The 15,115-nt window shown below is 42.7% G+C and overlaps 1 protein-coding gene across 1 annotated transcript in view; it reads left to right on the top strand.

Moving 5' to 3' along the window:
• Positions 1-14,326, top strand: part of LOC119741126 (sorting nexin-6-like) — a 48,403-nt gene extending 34,077 nt beyond the window's left edge. Inside the window, exons 4-5 of the mRNA XM_038216821.1 lie at positions 14,047-14,157; positions 14,300-14,326. Coding sequence (XP_038072749.1) covers positions 14,047-14,157; positions 14,300-14,326 — 138 coding nt within the window. The remainder of the gene's footprint in view (positions 1-14,046; positions 14,158-14,299) is intronic.
• Positions 14,327-15,115: the final 789 nt, after the last annotated feature.

Raw genomic sequence — 15,115 nt, 5'->3', positions numbered from 1 at the left:
TCTTTTTTTTTTAGCGACGGCATCGTACAGAAGCCTTTGACGGGTTTTTGTACGATTTACGTTTTGAGAGTTTCTGTTTTATAGCATTTATCAACCAAGTGAGTTGTGTACAATCTGTAGAGTTTGGTTTTTGAGAAAGTAGTTCTCATTTGGAGTGATTTTGGAGTCTTTTGCTTCCGTTTTTCTTTCACGTGGCGTAGCAGGTTTTTCAGCCTTTGTCTCGCACCATGTGCGGCGGGCCAGGTCAGCACCTGCCGGGTAGGCATCATGGGTTCCCCCTTTGGGACCAAGTGCAATCCCTTTTTAGCCGAGTCGGCTTTCTTAAGTTATCATTATTACTTCTGTTTTATCTAATAGTAATATTTTTTGTCAAAAATAATAATTTTATAATTATTAATTAAAAAAAAAAAAAAAGCAGTGCATTTATTTTATGACTCCATAGATGGGACCCAAGCCAGCTGGCGTTAAGCATAACTCACCTCGAGACAGGTACGTCTCCCGAGTTATTTATCAAATCCTTTCCATCATCGTTGTTTCCGTAAAGGCCTTACGGGAGACAGTGCGTCGTATCCCCGGAGAGAAGTGAGGTTATTCATGAAAATAGGTCTGCTAGTCGCCCCACACGTGGGGCCCCTGTTCTGGAAGTCAGACTTTCGGCCGTTCAGGGGACTAGCGAAACGTTTCGAGGAGTACAGCGGTTTCGACCGTTCCCTGTTCTCCTTTCGTTTCCCCTAAGCTTGCGGTGAGCTAGGGCCTAGCAAGATGCTTACAGTGGGAGTATATCGACAGAGGTCGTTCCCTTCCCCCCTGACCGTCTCAGCTAGCTCGGGGAGCTAGTAAGCTAGAAGAGGACATTTCGCGGTTCCCCAGGCTATTAACCGCATCAAAGGCCACCAGTGGTTCCTAGGTTAAGAACCAAAAAGGGACCACTAGTCGCTCGATCACGCCGCCGGTCTCCAGACCATCGGCGTTGAACCGCCGGAGTTTCTTTGCCTCGTCCCCCGGTCTGCTGGCTCCATCAACCTTCACAGATGTCCAGTCACAGAGTGGTAAAAGAATTCAATCCTCACCGGCCCCGTCTGTGCGCTCATCGTGCTCCGAGCTTCCTGCTTCCATCCGTGCGGAATGGGCAGGACCTCGCGGTAACTGACTTGCCTCCTCCTCCAATTTGGGCCACGGACTCGCAGTCAACGTCATTCTTTGATCAATGCTCCAGAATTCCGAGGATATTATTTGAGTTTTCACAGAAAAGTGAATCAAGTCACCCAAGTAAGAAAAGGAAACACAAGGCAGTGCCACCTTCTTCAGGGGATTCCCCCCGTAAGTCGACGCATCGGCAAAAGAAAAACAAAGGTGTATCCACGGAAATCTTTTTAAAGCTTTTCAAGACATCAATCTTTCGCTGGCAGCCCACAACAACAGTGGAGATCGGCCCCAGCGGTGACTGGGAGGTCACTCCATGCTGCCTCATTCCTGGACCCAGATCCTGGTCTAATCCTGCTGGATCAGTCCGGTTGGATCCGGGTTTAATCCGGCCGGATCCGGGCTTAATTCAGCCGGATCAGGGCATAATCCTGCCGAATTCAGGCGGGATGAGAAGGGAACACATTGGGCCCCTGGATCCTCGGGTTGCCATTAGTGTCAGCTCCGATAGTCCACCTACTCCGGGCCGTGAGATCGCAGGTGGAAATTTCTTTACACCCATCTATAAATTTGGGCACTTCTGTTCAAGATGTTCCTGACATAGATGTTGATAGTGCTCACCCCCTTTCCACTCACTCGCAAGACGTGTGTTCTGGGGATGAAGAGGCCACTGACCCTGGTGATTCTTCACCATTTGAGACTCAGCCAAGGCTGGTTCAAAGAGATATGGTTCGGGTACTGCAACTGCCAGAGAGCAGTAAGTCAGAGACCACCCGTCGTTCTTTCAAATGCCGGACTGGTGTGGAGGAACCTCGAGATCCAGCTTTCCCTGCTATGCCGGTGGGTCGTTTATGCACCGATTGCATCCAACGTATCACCGATGCAAAGAAATGGACTGCTTTCAACAAAAGGTCGGCAGCCTATTTCCAGTTTCCAGAAGAGGACCGAGAAGATTTCTTTACGGTTCCTGCTATTCCAGATACGGCCATGGACAAATTGACTGGAGATAGCGGCAAAGCCCCGACCAAGTCAATATTTGTTGATAAGGGTAGAGCTAAGATGGAGGTTACAATGAAGAAAGTCGATGAGGCAGCTAGATTTGGCTCACAAACGTACGCCTTTTTACTTTTATTATGTGAATATATCATCTGCGCATGTGAGGAAGATTCACAAATTCCAGCCGATATGTTAGCAGCCTTCAGATGTCTGGACAAAATACTCCGTTTTTCTCCAGATCAGTTGACGAGAATCTCTATTTTGTTCGCCAAATCACGTTGGACTAACATGATGGAGACACTTTACATACCACACGAAGGCGCTAAGAAGAAGTTACAAGACCTTCCTCTTATGGGCAAAGACCTTTTTGGTGGCAAATTCCAGGAAATTCTGGAAGTTGAAGCCCAAATGAATCAAAACAGTGGACAAACTGAGCTTGAAGAAGCCATCAGCTACTAACAAGCGCAAGTTCTCTGGGAAGAAGGCAAGGAGAGGTGCTCCCTCGTTTCGCCCTGCCCTTAGGAAAGCATTTAAGCCATCAAGCAAGGCATCAGCTGGTGCAGTGGTTTCAGCTCCATGCCCCTACTCTGCCCCTGCGCACCAGAATGTATAAACTAACGGCCGGGGACATGGCGGCGGGCCATCAGCCCCTGCCTAGGGTGGCGGCGGTGACGCCCCCACCGAGCCGACCCCCACACTGGGGCCCATCGGGGGTCGTCTCAGAAATTTCGTAGGGCCCTGGAGAGAGATCACCTCCGACCCATGGGTGCTTTCTATAGTCAGCCACAGCTATCAACTAGAATTCACAAGCACTCCTCTGTCGGAAATATGTGTTCGCGAAACAGTGGTTCTGACAAACACAAACGATTAGCTCTTGAACAAGAGATATCATCCCTTATCGAGAAGAGAGCGGTCCGCTTGGTGCCACCAATGGAGCAGTTCACAGGCTTCCTGTCCTTCTTTTAAAAAAAACGCCAAAGAAGGCGGCTGGCCAATGGCGGCCAATAATCAATCTGAAACCGCTCAACAAGTTTGTCAGACCCAAGCATTTCCAAATGGAAACTCTTCTTGTAGTTCAAGAATAGTTACCCACACCAGCCTGGGGAACGTCATTAGACCTAAAAGATGCATACCTACATGTTCCCATCTTCCAAGAGCACTCCGGATTCCTACGTTTCCGGTATCAGGGCGCACTTACGAGTTCACTGCCCTTCCCTTTGGGCTATCAACCTCGCCAAGAGTGTTTACCAGGGTTGTGCGGGTAGTTGCATCACGTCTCACGAGAACATAATGATTTTTATGTATCTCGACGACTTGCTGATATTGGGAAAATCAAAAGGCAAGACTACTCAGAATTTGAGGGACACTTATATGTTGACGACAAGGCTAGGCTTCATAATCAACGAGAAGAAGTCCCAACTAACCTGTCCCAGGAAATCACTTTCCTGAGAGCAGAGATCATCCTCAGGCATAGGCCTCGGATGCACTATCAATAGACTGGACAAACATGTTCGCTTACGCCTTCCCTGCGATCTCAATCCTTACAAGGGTCATCGGGAAACTGGAGAGAGACAGGTGCAAGATTCTACTGATCGCCCCCTTCTGGCCGCGTTAGCCCTGGTTTCCGCGACTGGTGTGGCTTCTAGTGAGCTCCCCTCTAATCCTCCCAGGTCATCACGACCTACTCCTTCAACCTCAGTCCCTGTTCTGACACCCGTCTCCGGGAGATCTCCACCTAGCATGCTGGCCACTGTCAAGCGCGCTTACTGATAATAATAATAATAATAATAATAGTGGCTTCTTGTATAGCGCTCATGTCCGTCACGAAGTGACGCTCCTGGCGCTCTATTATTACCCTGGCTTTAGCACGGCTGCCAACACAGCGCTCCAGCATTGAAGGAATTTCTTCCTACCAGGTACCCATTTACTACACCTGGGTGGAGAGAGGCAAAGTAGTAAAGTGCCTTGCCCAAGCGCACAAGCACCATGTTCCCCGTCATGTTCCCTGTCATCCGCAAAGGGATGTCGTCTCTCAACACGACGAATCTATGACAGTAGACTACGACATTATAGTAGGTGGTGCGAAAAACAGGCTGTGGATCCACTCTGTGCTTCTTTAAACCATTGTTCAGAATTTCTACTCTCATTGTGTTAAGAGCCAATTTGTTAGTAGGAACGGTGCGAAATTATCGATCAGCCATAGCAGTAGTTCACAAAGGCTCCACTGATGGCTCATCCATTTCCTCTAATGTGGCGATCACTCACCTACTCCGTGGAATGTTCAATGAGAGGCCAACAGTCCGGAAACTAGTCCCATCCTGGGATCTGGTTCAGGTCCTGAACCTTTTGGCCAAGGCTCCATATTGTTGCGGGAACTCTCCGGGCCAACCTAAGTCTGTTAGGATATGTCTGACTCCTATTGGGGTGAAGACAATCTTCCCAAACCAAGGCTCTTCCCTAGAGAGATCACTCAGAGCGACCTTCAAGGCTAAGGGGGCAGGTCCATTTTGATGGAAATCTACCGCCCGATTGTGAATGAGTGTTAATTTTTTATCTCTGTTAATTAGTTGCACAATAAACCTTTAAACATAAACACCAGAAGCAGAATTGTCAGTAATCTTAAACAACAATAATTGTTTTTTATTCAACAATAATCAGGTACATTATTTCGGATGTGATTCAGTGGGGTGTTTTATTAACTGGGTCCTTCTTAAATTACTGGAGATAGCCCGCTGCTCGCTTATGCAACAACGCACACAACATGAAGCACTAGACAACAATGGCAGCAATGAGCAACTATGCGCAACACCAGTAATGAGTCGCTGAGTTAGCAATAACACAGCATCACAAGTGCACAACAGCCGCAGGGTACCACTACGCCATGTGTAAGCCAGAATTCAGCTACACATACCAGCGCAACCCCCGTACAGCTACACAGACTTTGTACACAATCGCCTAAGCAATTACAAATATGCAGGTTACAAGTAATTCACCTACTTCTCTGCCCGCTGTCGCAGCTACGCCCTAGCCCGCCATCTCCGGGCACCCGGCACTCCCAGCCAGTATCTCACCTAACAACAATCACCTAAACCACAACTGTAACAACCAGTCCCAAAACAGAGCGTGTCACCCAGGCACGCCCTATATACCAGGTACGTGTAGACGCTATTTCACGTTTACGAACCATGTGCATGTACTAACCCTATGGCGCGCTAAACCTACGGGAATTATTAACCAATCATGTACGCGCAGCAGCTCACGGAGCTCCTAAGCTTATGGAGCTCCTAAGCTCCACCCACTCACTGCACACAAGTGATTAAGCGTCAGTGCTATGGTATTACGTCACAAATAAACACTTTCCGCCACAATATGAACCCTTGGGCCAGGCACTTCTCATTTATTTGTCAATAAAGCTAGCCTTTGTGCTCACAGCGGCTACTGCTAGGCGTAGCAGCGAAATCCACTCGCTGACTCTAGATCCGGGGCATATTCGCTGGTAGCCAGGCGGGGTCTGCCTGATCCCAAAAGCGTCCTTTTAGACCTAACTGCATAGCCGATTATCTTGCAGCTTATCACTGTATATCATGAATGAATTTGTCTAGTCGGAATATAGGGTTCCCATGCACCCCCTGGATATATTTTTAACCTACATTTTTGTAATCCTTAAGGTGTCTAGTAATAGACTTTTGATGTTCCCAACATCAAAAATTGTCCCTTGGGGTTATTTGGCGTTAGTTGTCTGTAGTGCGCTCCCAGCTGGGCCTATTCCAGAAGACTTCCAAGTCCCTCTTGCAGATGACCTTACAGCGGAGATAGGGTCGTCCTGCATGTCTTGTACCTTCAGCAAGTTCTCCATGCAGGAGAGTCCATCGTCTTAACATGGCCCATGTCATCTAAGACATCTCATCATGCTGAGGACAGCAAACCTACTTGGGATACCAGCACGCTCTAAAATCTCTGTGTTGGTCACTCGATCCTGCCAGCTGATGTAGAGGATGCTCTGAGGCATCGGAGGTGGCATAGGTGGTCCAGGCTTCACAACCTTGGAGGAGTGTACCAAGGACAAAGCCTGGTACACTTGCTCAGTCTACTTAGGACAGCTGTGGCCTTGGCTATTTTGCTGTTAAGCTCTGTGTCAGGAGACAGTAGGCTGGAGATGGCTGAACCAAGGTAGGTGAAGGTATTCACCACCTCAAGAACGTGTCCGTTGATGGTGATAGAAGGAGGGTGGTTATGTTCTTGGCCATGATGTTGGTCTTTTTCAGGCTGATGGTCGGCCCAAACTGTTTGCAGGCGTGGCACAGGCAATCGATGAGCTGCTGGAGCTGGGCTTCATTGTGGGACACCAACTCTGCATCATCAACAAATAGCAGTTTGCGGAGGAGGACCTCCCACAGTTCTGGAGCGAAGGCAAGCAGTGAGCCATCAGCTTGGGTAAGCAGGTATAGACACCCTTGGTGCAGTCTCCAAAAGCGTACTGAAGGAGCATGGAGAAAAACTGTGCTGTGCATGCCCTCGTGGAAGGATGTTATCATTCGAAGCAGCCTAGGGAGCAGCCGATCTTCTGCAGCAGTTTGAAGAGCCCACTTCTGCTGACCAGTTCAAAAACCTTTGTCGTCAGGTCTATGAAGTTATTATAGAGTGGCATTTGCAAGACGGTTCTTGAAGTCTTGTGGAATAGGCCCCAACAGCTCGGAACACACTGTAGACTACAGAAAATGCAGGAAGGTGTGACTGACGAGGGAGCCAGACAAAAGGATCAGGGGTAATAATGATGTAGTGCCTTGAGCACCGTCCTGGTGAATGTGTGTGCTTTATAAATATCCACTAATATTATTAAAAGGATCGGGCAGGTTCATCTCAGGCGCCCTCATCCTTGACCTGCACTTGCTGTGGTGGAGACTGCCACTCAAGAGTGGGTCTTAGTCACACTAGAAGGTGTGAAAGACATTGATTGATCTACTGATGTGGTAGCTAAGACATCTTTGGTGTGCTACACCATCGTCAGCCATGATGTAGTGATGCCATAGTAGTAGTACTATTCCAGTGGAAAATTGGAATAGACTAAAATGTCAGTAATTTCAATTGGCAAAAATAACAAGCTATGAGTACACAAAGCAATAGTGAAGAGGAAATCATTTTAATACAATTGTCATCTTGAGTGACACAACAAGCTAGAGAAGTGGTATCACTGACATTTCATCACCATACTGAACGTCTATTCATCATCCTTAAGAAACTCATCATAATCAATCTCTTGATTCTCTTCCACTATTGATCCTCTACCTCCTCAACAGGTTTCTGCAGCAAGTCAATGAGTGAAGGTGAAGAATGGGCCACATCACCATACTGGCATGATTATCTACCACCGCCCTTTAACTATGCTATGATTGTTAGTTTACTATCACCATTTCAAGCTAATACTACAAGATTAAGACTTCACCTTATTTGTCTTCCTATGATGCCTTGTTCAAAAGTTATATCAAATAACCAATTTTCGTCGAAATCCAAGATGGCCGCCAAAACGGCCACCAAGATGGCCGCCAAATGATGAAAATAATGCTTTCAATCGATTCCTCACACCCAAATTACCCCGAAAAATGTGTTCATTCGATTTTTTACGACGAAATTTGAGCTGTCGTCATCATGTCGTCATCACATGTACGTCAGATGTGTTATCAACAAAATTTGAACTGGCGTCATCATGTTGTCATCACATTTCACGTATGTCATATGTACATGTGTTAATGAAATTTGAACTGATGTTATCATGTAAATCACGTGTGTTATCCATAAAATTTGAAGTAATTACATGTCCTCATCACATGTCATTTTCGTCACCTGCTATTGATGAAATTTTAACCGTCGTCATCATAACTTCACATGTCCTCAAACACATTTCTAGTCATATTAACAATGAGAATAAGGAAGGAGCCATGTTGAGCATCGTTATTAGGAAAATCTTTTGACTGGATTCATGGAATGTACATGGTCAGAATTATGACTATAAAGGGCATTCCTGAAGGCTTAGGGCAGGCTTCAATAATGACTTCGCGAACTGTTCGCGAATGTTCAGGAATATCTGTCCAACGCTAAAATTAAAGCAGTTCGCGAACTTCGCGGAGCTACTCATCCATCGGTGGTCAAGTTAATGAGGTGGTCACGAAACCTGCGCCTTTGTTATGTTAATGTTCGTACTGAATAATTCACAGCGCTTGGACGTCGTATTATGATAACGTGAAGTCAGCGAACATGCGTGCCCAAAATATATTGAGGTTTATTTGAGATTAATGTTTGCAAGCGAGCGGCGAAAGGTTTTGATAAGTGACATGTGAAATAGCGATGTTTTTTTTCAATGCAGAAGTTAATCAAAAACATAAACAGATATTGGGACAACTTCCTAATATTTTTCGGTGAAAATATAGCGCAAGCACTACTAGCCTGTTGAAAATTTAGTTGAAGGAAACACGATTGCAGGGAAAAACCGAATGTAAAAACACGAAGTAAAACATAATTAAGGATTCACACCGAATGCTGACGGCGACGTAGAAAAAAACCGATTCTCTTCAGTTTAATATCATATTGTGATTAGTTTTTGACGATGATATAAATTATGCAGGAAATTAAAGTCTCGTATTATGCTAATAAAACATGGTTGAAGAAATGAACCGAAACAGGTAAGTCCATTCCGCTGGTTCAAAATATTGAGTGCAGGGAAGCCATGCAATCCGGATCACTGGAACTTCCGTCCAGAAGCCGATCCAACCGGACGGCGCGCGGGTACGTACGGTCTGAAAAAAAGGTGGAGCCATTTTGAAAGTTTTTTTGGCCGGAAAAATGGATCACAAATCAGGTTAAAAAGTTGCTCTTTGTTTCTAAAAAAAAATAAAATAATAAATCGACAATAACCTTTATGTGGTGATAAGGTTTACGCAATCGAAATGATTGATTTTGATTTTATCAAATATATCTTGATGAACGGCATAGAGTGACGTGACCAAAAAAACACTCACTCATGAAATTCACGAAAGTAATTGTTTGGTGAAAGTAGGTGTTCAAAGGTACTTATCCATATTAAGTAACATTATATATTGTGAAAACAATGTTTGTTCTTTTTTATTAGTTTATTTCATTTATACTGTGGGCCTTAATAGAAAAAAAATCAACGCAGTCTGATTATATGAAGAATATAATACATGTACATGAAACAGCCATTGTAAATAATGCGGGCCTTTCCCACGTGCACGAAATTATAGCCAGCAAAAAATGATGAGCTCCCAATACCGGGGCCGAACAATTAATGCATGTATTGAGTACCTATCAATTCTGGGAACACGATGACCGCCAGCGCCACTTGTATAGTGATGTTTTAGCCGATTTTGGCTAACTTTGACAGATTTTTTTGTTGAAAAACGAGTCAGACAGAAATTTGGCAGAATGGGATTTTTTGGCAGATTTCTGGCAGATTTTGCAAAAATAATTATTTGCTTCAATGTTCATGTATATCAATTATCATACAATTTAAGGTAATCGTGTATATTGTAATAATTATACTTTAGGACCCCCCCCTTATATTTTATTTCCCTTCATAAATAACATGCCCTATTCCCACAAAATTAAGCCAGCTGATTCAACATTATCTTGGCGAACTATGACGATATACATGTACATGTACTGTGTAGCCAAACGTTTAGGTCCTAAAACAAACATAATAATATAGGAGTCTATTCGTTCTCTTAATGAAACAGAGCCCTTATTAGCACACTAATTTAAGCTTTATTTCCTAAAAAGTGCACAAGAACAATTAAGCATATTAGAATGCTCGAACCCTAATGGAGATATTTGACGAGAAGAAAATTATAATATGCATGTATTTATAATTTATATTCAAAACCGCCCCTAGCAATACACATTGCAGTTCTAAGCTGTCCGAGTTTAAATGTTAAATGCCTCGTTTTGTGATAGTGTGTGGGCAAAGTTTCGCCATCATGTATTTTGTAATCAGTGTATTAAAGATTAAATTGATTTCGTTTTTTTTAACAACAGGTGTTTAATAGTGTTACATACGCCAATCAGGTCCATCAGAATGCAAATCATAGGTCCCCAATTATCCTCCTGTTGAAAAAGTGTAGCATACAAGCCGTGAAAAATTAAAGCATTCTCATAGTTTCCAAAATAACCCAAACAGCATGACATAATAATAAATAAACAATTTCCGAAAAAAATAATACAAGAATAAAACTGAGTACCGATTTTAGGTTTAGTTTTACAATTTCCCAATCCAAAGGCAAATACCGATCTATTAGGCCAAAAAAAAAAAATATTCGGTCTCTGGTCAGACCACAGTTCCGGAATTGACGCGGCCATGCGGCTTTTTTTTTTTTTTTTGGCTTTTTTTTTTTTTTCTTCAAGCTTGGATTGTACAGACAAAGTGGGGTACTATTTTGTTTTTTTGGTGTCCTCGTGTACATTGGTGTCCTCCATAATTTGCCTTGGTGCTTTTGATCATTTGCCTTTGTGCAATTTCCCATTCCTTGGTGCTCTTTGGTAAAAAAAATTGAGGTGTGGAAATAGAGGGTGCTGTTGGAGCTACCGTGGAACATTTTGGGAAAAAAAAAGATCGACGCGCATGATTAAAATCGACGCGCGCGCTGACCAGAGACCGACTTTTTTTTTTTTTGGCCTTACTGTTGATTTTTTTTTATATAAAATATTTTAATAATAATATGTGAATAATAGTCAAAGGAGTGAAAATACGCAACAGAGTAGAGCTGAATGGGTCTCCATCGGTCTCTCGAAGCAATGTGCCTTTTTAACACCAGCATTTTCTGATTTTAACCCCTCCAACTGCACATTCTCAGTCTGTTCCAGACAGGGACTGCAGCGTTGATGAAAGTTGGCTGATTTACGACATAAAAAAATGCACAATTAGACATTTTAACAAAACTAATTAATGAGCAGGCGAAATCAATCCCCCTGCAATTTGAAAACGTCGAACGGAAAGACATTTTGTTATTTCAGCGTCATCAAATCACCCGAACACAGTGAAGAAGAAAAAAAAATGAATCACAATATACCTACCAATAACTTAGTTATGGTAAATTAATTACAAAAATACTTTAGAATTTCATGGCGAGTAGAATCCATATTATATTGAAGCAGGGATCACGACGGCAGCAGAGCTGAGCATGTGGTTTGTGAGCCCAACAACCTGCAAAGTGAACAGCCGCCGGCAACTCCAAAAGATGGCTAGCGCGAAAAGGGTATTGCTGGTTTGGCTTCTTGCAAAAACAAGAGCGTGGGAACTTGTCTAGCACAAGACAGACAGGTAGATCGTCATGACGACGAAATGTCACCACCAATGCGATGCTGTGCATACATTCCCGCCAAACTGGAGTTAACTGACGGGCAATAAGACCCGCCCTAACATCCCTCGTATAGGTTGACTGGCGCAAGGCATAACCATAGTAACATTATTGTCAAGGATATCTAGTGACGTGTGTCGGCTTCGTAAATATTCATGATACAGTTTCTAAACTGCATGGTGGAAGTTGATTACCCGTTCTCTTCAGTTTATTGCTATTACATTTTCTGTCCAATTCTGTAACGAAATTTTCATATGTATTTTTGGAGAAACGGGAAATGATTGATTCCATCCTAATTGGACGCTTTTTAATATTCCTCTAAAATAACGGTTGATGTTTAAATTGCTTTTGCGGTCATTATGCATTAAAAGTGAATTATTTTTCGGCTCCAATATTTGGTCTGGGTGCAATAAAATAAAATTTATATTGAAGCCTCCTTCTAAAGTGGATTTGTTTTATATTGCTATAAAAAAAAGGCATTTCAAAAAAGACGGAAGTATTAATTTTCGAACAGAAACTCTGAGCACGGGGGGGGGGGGGGGGGGGGGGATCGAGAGCAACTTGAAGTTGTTTTTATTGATAAACGTATTAGGCCCGATGGATTATTCACTAATTCTACATTACGAAAGAAAAATAGAAAGGACTACATGCAGACAACATCTCCAATAAATAAGTTCTATAGAATGCAGAAATCAGAAGCCATGGATAGTACACTTTTCCATATCACGACAATCGGTCTTAATTATATTAAAAAAGAAGAAGGTGCAATTCATGTACAAATAATTTAATTAGATCGTATTTTGAGGGAAAATGCTTCCTGACAATACATTATTGCAGTCTTTGGAATTGATGAATACTGCAGGGTTAAATATTGCCCAAGCCAGGGTCAAGAAACATGCGGTGTGGAATTTTCATTCCGATTTCACGAAGTTGATTTCCACTTGTCAACATTTGCCACCTATCAAAAAACAAATCTCAGGAAAATATTCGGGAACACAGCGCCTTGCTCTTGGTTTAATAACAAATACCGCCGACGCAACAAAGCCTGAATATTACCGGAGCACTGAACAGAAGCTGGTTTCACGAACTCTGCGTACGATAGGTTCGCGCACTTTGCGAACTCAGCGGCTGTAGCATATTAGCATAGTTTTAGCATAACAAAGGCGCATTGTCATGCGATGCAAATGAACCTGGAGAGCTCGATGTTTACTCCTAACTTGGGATCAAAATTAGTTCGCGAACCTTCGCTGACCTCGCGAACAGTCATTTTTGAAGCCTGCCCTTAATCAAGTGGGTCAAAATCATGGACAACCTGTTCAGTTAGTGTTTTAACCTGTCTCTGCACTGGACTTTTTTGGGAAGGTTTTACCAAGACGATGGTAAAATGAAAAATTGTCAAAGGTAACCACTTTCCGCCCTTGGACTTTTGACACGGGACATTTTACCCAGACCGCGTGGTAGAAGTAACTAAGCTGTCAGTTTAATGACTCACATCCAGAAAAAAAATGCCAATCTTGCTATTCAGCCCTGATAGGCACAGTATATTACACACACCATTTACACGCACAATATAATCGTTTCACACGACATTATTTCATTTTGACATGCTCACTCTTGATGAACAGGCCTATATTTCTGACACATTGATGATCAAAATGCACATGCCATTGAAGCCATGCTGCTGTACGATGTTCTTTGGGCATTGTCTGATAGCTGGGACATTTACAGTGCAGTGTCATTGGTATTCACTGGTTCCCACCGCATGCTAACAGAATCAAAGCTATGATGTAAGACCGGAACCAGTGACTATCAGTGCATGACTACATAGCGTAACAGGAATTTGTATCATAGAAAATACCAAACAAACATCTTTAGAGAAAGAAAATTTCTGCAAATTAATTGCAAGAACGTGATCTCTCTTGTCTGTTATGTGTTTTCCATAATATTTACAAATGTATAACAAGATTTTACAAAATATTTGGCAACAGCTCGTGGGTTTGTGTCCCTGTGTACATGCATGGCCTCGCTCTCGGACTGGATGTACGTTTTCCTGAGCCGTTTCGCACAGTCTACACTGGACTTATCGTCTCGGGAAAAGTGACCGGGTCAGTTTTCCTGGCAGCAGTTGGCCAGTAGATTAACTGCTGGACTCGGGAAAGTTACTGAGAGGAAAAGATCCAAGGCTGTCTGCACAGAACTTAAAATGGGAAAAGTAAATTGCAGCAAACCTGTGGAAAGAAATCTTCATGATCACCTTTTGTCCAAATTTATTTATCTATGCCACACAGCAGTTGCCTGCTGTGGGTACCATATGTAAAAAAAAAATAATACTCATTTTCATTGAGCAGACAAGGGTTTTAATTTGCATATACTTATGTAAAACCCTTGTCTGCTCAATGAAAATGAACATTATTTTTTTCAGGTATTTTATAAAAATTATATAAAATGGTTCAAAATTACAGCCTGCATGTACATGTATATATCATTATTTACAGACTACATGGACCTTCAATGTGCCTTTTAAAATTTTTACAATTTGTAGACCACCCTGCCATCATTCAGTGACAGTGAGTTTTCAGTCCAGCGTGAGCATGAAGAATTTGTATGGCTTCACACAATGTATGTAGAGAACGAGGATTACGGTGGCATCGTGGTAAGTTACGTTAAGGAGAATACACTCGCAAGTGTGGATTCTTAATTTAAGAATTCACGAGGCGCGAAGCGCCGAGTGAATTCGTAAATTAAGAATCCACACTTGCGAGTGTATTCTTCGACTTAAACCATTGCGTCAACAGAAGTACTTAAAAGAATGTGCAACCTGACGCCAATTTTTCTTCTTCATATATCATCTCAATGAAGGTCATTCGTTGCAAAAATTACGATAAGACATGAATCTGGACTGAGAAATGTTTCCATTTTGTTTGAAATACTTGAAATGACTCTCCACGTGACCGACTTTGTACACAACCGCGGAAGTGGCGGCAGGTTGCATCATTTTTTCCTGGCGTGTTTAGCATGTGTATGCCACACCCGTACAAACAAAGTCATTTTTGTGTACATGTATAGGCTCCTTACGTCAAAATGGATAGTTCAGAAGACGATTTCTTTCTGACTAAAGTATATTTTGCAGTGACGGCGGCGAATGTGACGGTGAAGATGCATTGGTAATTTTCAGAAAGCAAATTTTCACGCAGACGGTCCTATTCATGCTCATTATGGGGAACATTATTGTCCGATGTGTTCAAAGTGTGGATTGGTAATTCCGAATCCACACTTTACTAAAGATTCGTCGTTCCGAATCCACACTTTGTGACCAGTGTAAGAGATTCTTTCTTTTTGTGCTGTTTTTTTTTTGGCTTTTTCGCAATTTGCTAAAAAGCCTTTGTTTCTGTTCTCATTTTTTTTTTTTTTGGCTTTTTCGCAATTTTGCGAAAAAGCTTTTCTTTCTGTTCTCATTTTTTGTTTACCTGTTCCCAATTTCAATTGGTAACAGCTATTGTTTTCGTTAAAGTTTTTTTAGCTGTTCCCAATTTCAATTGGGAACAGCTATTGTTTTCGTTAAATTTTTTTTTTTTTTTTTTTTTCCTTCACTTTTCCCCATAGGTTTTGTA

Source organism: Patiria miniata, unplaced genomic scaffold (genome assembly GCF_015706575.1).
Source record: "Patiria miniata isolate m_02_andy unplaced genomic scaffold, ASM1570657v1 HiC_scaffold_11, whole genome shotgun sequence".
In the NCBI taxonomy this organism is placed as follows: Eukaryota; Metazoa; Echinodermata; class Asteroidea; order Valvatida; family Asterinidae; genus Patiria; species Patiria miniata.
The sequence above is the reverse complement of the archived record's forward strand: the minus strand, read 5'-3'. Positions and strand labels throughout refer to the sequence as shown.